Source organism: Thunnus albacares, chromosome 5 (genome assembly GCF_914725855.1).
Source record: "Thunnus albacares chromosome 5, fThuAlb1.1, whole genome shotgun sequence".
In the NCBI taxonomy this organism is placed as follows: Eukaryota; Metazoa; Chordata; class Actinopteri; order Scombriformes; family Scombridae; genus Thunnus; species Thunnus albacares.
The window spans coordinates 9,713,085-9,721,369 of NC_058110.1; the positions used below are offsets into that span (position 1 = coordinate 9,713,085).

The 8,285-nt window shown below is 39.3% G+C and overlaps 1 protein-coding gene across 2 annotated transcripts; it reads right to left on the reverse strand.

The window, feature by feature from the left end:
* Positions 1-856: 856 nt before the first annotated feature.
* otud3 (OTU deubiquitinase 3) lies at positions 857-6,351 on the reverse strand. 2 transcript variants are annotated; one of them, XM_044352755.1, is made up of 8 exons: positions 6,065-6,351; positions 4,473-4,776; positions 3,719-3,867; positions 2,965-3,077; positions 2,733-2,855; positions 2,401-2,533; positions 1,831-2,018; positions 857-1,571 (listed from the first exon to the last, which is right to left on the reverse strand). In XM_044352755.1, exons 2-8 carry the CDS (start codon positions 4,676-4,678, stop codon positions 1,407-1,409), a joined length of 1,077 nt encoding a protein of 358 aa, XP_044208690.1. In that variant the 5' UTR covers positions 4,679-4,776; positions 6,065-6,351; the 3' UTR covers positions 857-1,406. The 2 variants fall into 2 exon arrangements, with proteins under 2 accessions (XP_044208690.1, XP_044208689.1); XM_044352754.1 differs by having other exon boundaries at positions 4,473-4,703; positions 6,065-6,337.
* Between the last annotated feature and the right edge of the window lie 1,934 nt (positions 6,352-8,285).

The window sequence follows — 8,285 nt, forward strand, 5'->3', positions numbered from 1 at the left end:
GTTTGAGAGTCTTAACTATCTGTAACTAGAATAACAGCCAGTCAATATTTGATATCTTAACTGATAGTAAGACTGGGCAAACATTAAATATGTACCTGTAACACATCAACCGCAGGCGACGGGGGGTATTCATGGACTGAATAACATGAACACCGAACAATAATACAACGTAATACAACCAGACTGTATGATCATAGAGGTGAATCAGCTCTCCACACCGGGACTGTGTTGCTGGCGTGTACAGTAGTGGATTGTATGAATATATAGAAGTTTTTTTAATTTATCCCACCTGCTTTCAAACTTTGCAAATTTGGTAGATTTCTCTGATTCAAACTCACTAATTAAATATCACAGAACATGATCATGACTCCAGTCATTATCCAGTGACAAAATTCTGACAGATCCTATTTAGGACAGTACCTGCTGAGTGGAGTTATGCGTTTCTGGTATAATTGGTAACTTCATCTCAAAGGATCCATGTTTTTTGTTACTTTACATTACAATGATCATCATATTAATGCTTTCTGGTTAACTGTTTGAATATCACTTGAGTGATTTTCAACATAAAGGTGACTAAGTCCCAATAAATCATTTTGAATAAGGTGTAGTCATGTTTGTTTTGTCTGTTGTGAAACCTCAGCCCCTGGCTCAGATGTGCCTTATGTCTGTTAATACATGTGCAAACTGTTGGATTTATTTATCTCTCCAACACCAAAGGAAATTAATACAAGAAATTAAAAAACTAAAAACCTCAAGACTTCACCTCAACTATTACTGCACTTCTAATCTGAATATAAAGTCACAAAACAACACGTCACACTGGATGCTATGTAATATATAATCTGCTGCACACAAAAACAGTAAATTATCATTTATTATTATTTATTGCCACGTTCCATACACAGTGTGCATAACAATCATTCATCTGTCGCTCCTCCTTTGCTCCCATCTTTGGTCAGATCGAACAAACTTAATGATCTGAACATCTGAATAAACGTCAACTCAACCTGTGGCAAATCAAAAAGCTCAGCTGCACGAGATAATCTGCATGGTTGTCATGAAAAGCCAGATGTCCAGCATAGAAAGGGGCTAGGTAGCGTAGTAGGCAGACCAGGTCTGAGGAGTTTCTACATACACCAACACCCACCAGGGATTGAACCAAGTCAACTCCCAACGAAAACACTGAAAGTTATGCTCGTTCGCTCTCCGTCTTTTACAACTTTCACACATCTCACGCACACGAGTTTGCAGGCACCTTTATACCGTTTGCAAAGAAACTATAGGGTTCTCTTTAGGAAAAGTCATCAACTGTGACTGAATCAAATTTGACTATGTGCAAAACTTTGTGGACAGCGTCAGCCACCAGTAACTAGAGTAGCAGTAGGTATTTTTGGCCATGCTCCAGTCTATATACTGAGAGTGTTGAGAGCTGGTACTAAAGTAACAGCCTCCGGCAGGTTCTGGTTCTGGTCTTGGCTTCCTTTGCTCTGGAGAAACTTCTGCCGGTGCCTCTCCTCCTGACGCTTCTTCTTCTCTTGTCGCTGCTGCTCTTTCCTCTGCTTGTTTGATACCTGAGAGTGAGGGAAATGTTAAACGGTTATTTCACTTTTACTGAGGTGTGTTATGACTTGTCTGTTACCAGACACATCACATTTGTTTAAGAGTAAAAATGCTGCACTATGTCCATATGCAATGGCATGCAGACTTGCCAATTTAGTGAGGAAGTGTAAATGAAATCTAAAATGAACCGCAAAATAAGAAGGCCAATGAACAAGAATCTCTAAAACTGAAACTTTTGTGCCAGTTAGAAGATTTCTCAGAGGAGTCTACCTTAGATTTCTGTACGTTGCTGCCCTCTGCTGGCTGTTTGTGTTCACTGCAGTCTGTGGCTGCAGCTCTGCAGGCTGAGCAGGATCCTGAAGCACACTGGCCCTGGCAGGACTGGCCCAGCACAGAACCGACGAGCCATTCAGCATTTATAGTTGCTGCACTCAGCTGGAGCAGGTTCTCCTCATCACCTGAGACAGACAAGGCAGACAACACAAACACACACACAAACACACGGACCCAGTGAAGATTGTTATTTTGTAAAAGTACATCGAGAGCCACTAAACCGGAGTCAAATTCCTTGCATGTATAATCATGCTTGGCAAATACAGATGATTCTGATTGATCATTACTGTCAATGTCAAGCAAACAGTCTACTTAACTAGAGGCTTCCTTCCTCCTGCTTCATCAGATAAATCACAACACAGAGTTATAGAAAATGGAAAAAGAATCAGAAAGTTTGAATATATAAAAAGGTTATGAAGTTTGTAATAAAGTTTATTCCCAATTGTTCTCTTTTGCCTTGACAATCCTATCCTTCTGGCAGTTAATGAGTCAAACATAATTCCTGACCCTGGATTCCTCGGTTCTTGATAGAGCTCAGGATCACGTTGTCCTCCTCCGAGGCTGCGGGCGAAGGGTTTTTTTGTCTGTCTCTCTGACCGTCCCCAAAGTCACGCTGCTGGCCTCGTGAGTTCTGCAGATTCTAGGAACAGTAAAGGTGAAAAAAAAAAACCCACCAGAAACATGTCAGTGAACGGTGACTCAATAACAACAATAACAATTCCAATAGTTAAGCCCATAAACATGACATGATGCCCTCTTGACATCTAAAGAGGTAGACCTGGAATTTACTACATTATTTCAGATATTGTCAGATGAGAGGGATAAGGGTTCATAAATACCTCAATGCGGAGCTGAGCAGGACTCTCAGAGTTGTCTCCAATCCGCCTCACACTGTCATAGTGATCTCCATAGCGGTAGGCAATGTGCAGCTCTCTGCACACCTGCTTCTCTGCACCATTTATCTGACAGCACAACATATAAACTGTGTTGTGTACCATAACGGTGTTAGGTTTCACATAGTAATTACACATTAGATGACATTATCATTTCAAAGTCTTTGTCCATGCCTACCTCCCACAGTGGTGTGTTCAGCTGATGGATGACCACTTTCACTTGTTGGCTGCGAGCAAAAGCCACGATGGCGTCATTGCCAGCAAACGTACCGGGCTGAGAGAGGTTGGACACTGGGTGGAAAGAAACAAAAACAATTATTCACATGAAAATCTTGAGGTCACAATATTTTTTCTTGAACTTTCTATGGTGCAGTCACAGCAGACATATCATTGTCACTTCACATTTTTCACATATCTAAATTCAGTATATCATTTGTATAGACTATATACATTTTATTGTGATGAAATAAAACATTTGAACAAGTTGTCAAAATCAGTCAAGAACACAGTTTCTGATTAAATGAATTAAGTCAAGACAGACACATACAGCAGCAGTGTTGTGACACCTTAAATAAAGGTGATATCTACTAGCAACCTCTTGTTAATGGTCGAGCATGTCTACCAAAGAGTGTTTCATTGTTTTATTTACTTAAACTTCAGAGGCCTAAAATGGTAAAGTTGTCCAGTACTTCACAAGTAAAAGAGCAAAGATTAGAGGTAGATCTGAAATACATCATCTGCAGACAGTCCTGATAGCCACCAGGGGTCACTGCTTGTTGGTAGGTGAAATCAATGGACATCACATGTGCGTAACATCAGAGAATAGTCAATTTTGATTGAGGCATTAGTAAAAGTCTCCTATCTGATCACAGTCTTTTATTTCAGTTCCTTTGTTGATTTACTCAGCAACACCCACTGGGTTATTTCCTTACAGTGCTGTGCGAAGGGCACGTCGTCCTCCACAAAGGGTTCAAAGTCTTGTCGATGGGACATCATGTACTGGACAGTCTCCTGGCGAAGCCGCAGGTGTCCTCGAGAATGCCCCTCTAACTGGTCGCCTAAAGCTCTGAAGAGGCAGTTCCTGCAGGAAACATAGACAGTGAGTGGTATGACACATGACTGACTGTGGTTAGATGACTCAGTGTCCTGATTCTTGGTCAAAATGAAGCTTTCTCTGTGGCAAATTTGTTATTATGTTTAAATCTTTAGAAGTGGCATAAGCGGGCTGCTCTGTGTTTTGACCAACAACAACCTGCAAGGCCTGCAAATTACAAGCCTCCCAGACTTTCTTTCCATATGTAAACATGACTGATGAACAAGAGAATTCTCATTTTGAGTTTCCATTAAGCTAAAGAAACCTTAAGACACTTCTCCTGTTATTTTCCAATCTTAAATGGCACAGTACTGCTGGTATTCTCAGTTTGAGGAGACAAATCATATCTTATTAAAGATGGACACACAAATTATGACTCTAATGACACTGCCTTTACTAAGCAGCAGCCACATAGCTATAAATATTTTGAACTTTAGTTAACTGTACATTGTTATTGACTGTAGACTGGGAAGAAATCGAGATAGAGGCTGATGACATTATGTTCCTCTTCACAAGTGTTAAAGAATCAGTGATGAACAATACAGAGGGAGACGAAGCTCATTTAGACTCCACAATGTTTTTCTGGGTCTCACCCATCCCCGGGGACTTCTCTCAACTTGAGCCCCAGCGCCTGCAGCTGATTGGAGAAACTGACAAACTCTGCTCCTTCATCACCATCCTGAGGTCGGTTCTTACGGTCCTTTACAATGGCCCGGCGTGCTGCCCGCTCATCCCTCTTACGTTCCAATTCACTCTTCTTGTTGCTCCGTACAGGTTTTGCCGTCTGTTTCCTGGACATGCTGGCTGCAGTCGTTTCTGCAGGCCTACAACACCAAAGATTTTCTCTTTATTGTAATGAGCCAGTACTTGCATCAACTACTGTCACACATCTAGAACCTATATGAAAGACACAGAAACAGAGGTGTGTGTGGGGGAGGAGGGGGCATGTTAGTAGAGTTTTCAGAATATATAAAGGACAGATTGCTTTCTCATATCATCATAATATATCAAGGCTGACAGTTAACACAAGTTAGTACAAAACCTGTTTAAAAGGCAGAGAGAGTCAGTATGGACTTAGAGTAATATGTACTGTATATAAAAACAAGGGCTAGGACAAATATAAAGAATAGATGTATAACTGTTAATATATAACTGGGTTAATTTATGGAAGAATTGTGACAGGGAATTAAAGTGTGTAGTACACTTCGTGAATTGAAAAAAAGAAAATAACAGTAAAAATATATATAAAACTGAGGTATGAACATAATTGTGAATTAAATATTTGATTTTGTATTTTGGGACTATTGTTTTATACTTGTTTTTCGTATGAGATAAAAAAGGGGAGGCTTAAAAAGCTAAAGCTTCAGCCTGCACCTTTTCGGTCAATAATGTTTCTTCCTTTGATATAATTTGTTATGATTTATCTATGTATATGTGCATTCTTTTGTAACACTGTTAAATTAAGGATCGAATAAATTTTTTAAAAAAAAGTGAATGTCTGTAATGCTGTGATTTACATGAGATAATCATTAGGCTATAGAAAACCTTGAACCAAACTCCATTAGAAAATCAGACAATTATCTGCTGCATTCTTGGACTATATAGTACACATGGACATCATCTAGAAAGACATGAGCAATATATTTTGTGTGGTTCTTTAATACATGATGGTAATTTAAAAAATAATCAGCTTGGCAGCCTGGCAACTGACACACTGCGAACCGTCGCTCTCCTCGGCGTGTTTCTATTAAAGCAGATTGTCTGAATAACAGGATAACAACATATTATAGATAGCTATGATGACCAAATTTAAGACGTCCAAATAGAAAACGTCTTTTATTGACTTCTTTCACATTTTAGAGATGTTGTTTTTGAGATAAAATGTGACCGATGAAATAACGGTAACATTAGCAGTGTTATGTTGACTGAATATTCCTTGTAATGTTAGTACTGAAGCTAATAAACTGTTACGTTAACCAGTAACTACGTACAAACTAGTACTAGTTCTAACGGTACTTGTCAGCTTACTCAAACTGCAGTATTATCGGCAAACGTCAGGTTAGCTGGGTTAGCAGCTAGCATTAAACGGCTGGTTATTACATAACAAATAATATATTCCGGCTTGTAGCACAATACACAGCAAGCATTTGGGGAAATAGACACAATTAATATATTTTTTACTTACCTTTAACGACCTGTGTTCGAAAACATATGTATATGTTTCGTTTTTTCTTTCTTTTTTTGGCTCAGAAGAGGAACGTAGGGTGATTGTCCGTTTTTGTTTACAACTGCAGTTCCGCATACATATGTCCGGTGTACGTGAAAACGTACGGAAGGGGGAATGGGCCAAAATGCAGAGGCGCTAAAAAATTGCATGTGGCTGATGGTAGCGCCCGTTTTATTCAATGAACACAAAACTTCTAGATGTACGGTATCTTGCACACCAAGGCATTTTCTCATGTACACGATTTGACAAGTTTGATAAAAGGCTTGACAGGAATTATGCATTATTCTGTGAGGATATAAGAGATAACTGTCTATCTTTCTTTCTTTCTTTCTATCTATCTATCTATCTATCTATCTATCTATCTATCTATCTATCTATCTATCTATCTAGCTCGCTAGCTAACTAGCTAGCTGGCTAACTAGCTAGCTGGCTAGCTATCTACCTATTTCTAATAATTGTGACAATTCAAAAAGCTCTGAGTCATCTTTATATTGCAGACTGTGACTCAGGACAAAGTAGGAGGTTGAGTTATGATTTTGAAAGAAAAACTGCTTCTGAAAATCACTCCACCTGCTGCTCTCCTCAACTCTCAGAGAATCTACTCACCACCAACTCCTTCTGATGACTCCACACAGTTGGAGAATATAATGTGGGGGAGGAGTGGGCTGAGAAGCAATAAACAGGATGTTTGCTATGTAAAAAAAAAAAAAAAGACCAGCAGTCACACTGAGACAAAAAGGAAAAATAGCCTCAAGACATAAAACTGCATCAGAAAACAAGAGGAAGCAGTAAGACCATTATTTTTCCTAAAAAGAAAAAAAGTGCACTAAGCCAGCTGGTGTAAAAGAAGCAGGACATACATCTGCAGATGTAAGTTGGTGTGTGGTTTTAATATAGAAATCAGTGAGTCATGGCATTGTGTGTGAACAGATGTAATGGCCTGAAGGCTATTCGTGCATTTGTGCATGTGCAGAAATCAGCATCAGTCACCTGAGTGGAACAGAAGAGCAGTCAGCCAAGCGTAGACAACATATCATTCATACTATATGTACGTATGTACTATATATACAGTATGTTGTGTGTGTGTGTGTGTGTGTGTACGTGAGTCAGTCCATCATTATGCTATAGGTGGAAATGTCTTTACTTGACCTGACATCAAGCTAAAATAGCACATTGTGTCAAAGAAAGTCTGTCTCAACTTTATGTCACAGTGTTATATTGATGAGTAGTGCTCTTTTTTGAGAGAATTTTACAATCCATGTCAGCGTCATTGACTTGCTCAAGAGCTTTTTGACATGACACAAGGTTGTTTGTATGGATAACACCTGCAACGCTATGGTTATAAGACATATGACTCCCATTCACTCGTGCTAATATCCAGTATGAGGAAATACCTTGGCACACTATCGTGGAGTCTGACGTCCTTATAATGATGAAAACTAGATTCTACCAAACTTCAACACATACAATAGACAGACTGCACTGCTTATTTGATAACAGCCAATACATGCAGTAAAGGTTTACAGCTGTAATAAAGTGGAATGGGTTTCCTCCCAGCCTCTTCTCAGTCTCACTTACTCCTAGTGGAAATGAATCCAATACAAATACAGTGGTGATGAATATAACATTGTAACATCAGTTGAAAGTAGATAAAACCAGAACTATCTGCATCTTCACGTCGGTGAAAAAACACGTCTTTCATATAATTTTACGCAAATTTGACCTAAGCAAACATTGCTGCAAAAGGGGTCTCATTATATTGTGTGCATGTTTTTGTTTGTTTGTTTATTTTGCCAGCTATTTGGAGTTTAATGCAAATGGATGACTCACTTTTAAAGCTGACAAGTGCTGTTAACTCACATTCAACTTTGAGTTTGTAGCTGCACTCACACGTTCGGGACTGTTCGAGTGTCAAGTCATTTTACTATTAAATGTTTACATTACCCCCATTCTACCCCCTGTAGGTTTTAATTAGAATCTGCTACTCTGGTGCCCAGCTTGGCTGTGTTTCTTCCCTGGGGGAGGTCGAAATGAAGTAACACCAGCAGTGTGCCTGTGGGTAACAACAGCAGATGTTTTCAAGTCTATACCAGCAAAGGGCACTTTATCAACAACACCATATACCATAAGATTGGTAATTGGCTAGTTGTTTCAGTAGTTAGAACAACATAGTTAGAAC

Bases quoted from the DNA above. Each gene is read 5' to 3' on its own strand.
- otud3 (XM_044352755.1), bottom strand. From the start codon at position 4,678: ATGTCCAGGAAACAGACGGCAAAACCTGTACGGAGCAACAAGAAGAGT. The intron at 3,078-3,718 runs GTAAGGAAATAA...CTTTCCACCCAG, and splicing joins CGTGCCCTTCGCACAGCACT to TGTCCAACCTCTCTCAGCCC. The intron at 2,534-2,732 runs GTATTTATGAAC...TACTGTTCCTAG, and splicing joins CTGCTCAGCTCCGCATTGAG to AATCTGCAGAACTCACGAGG.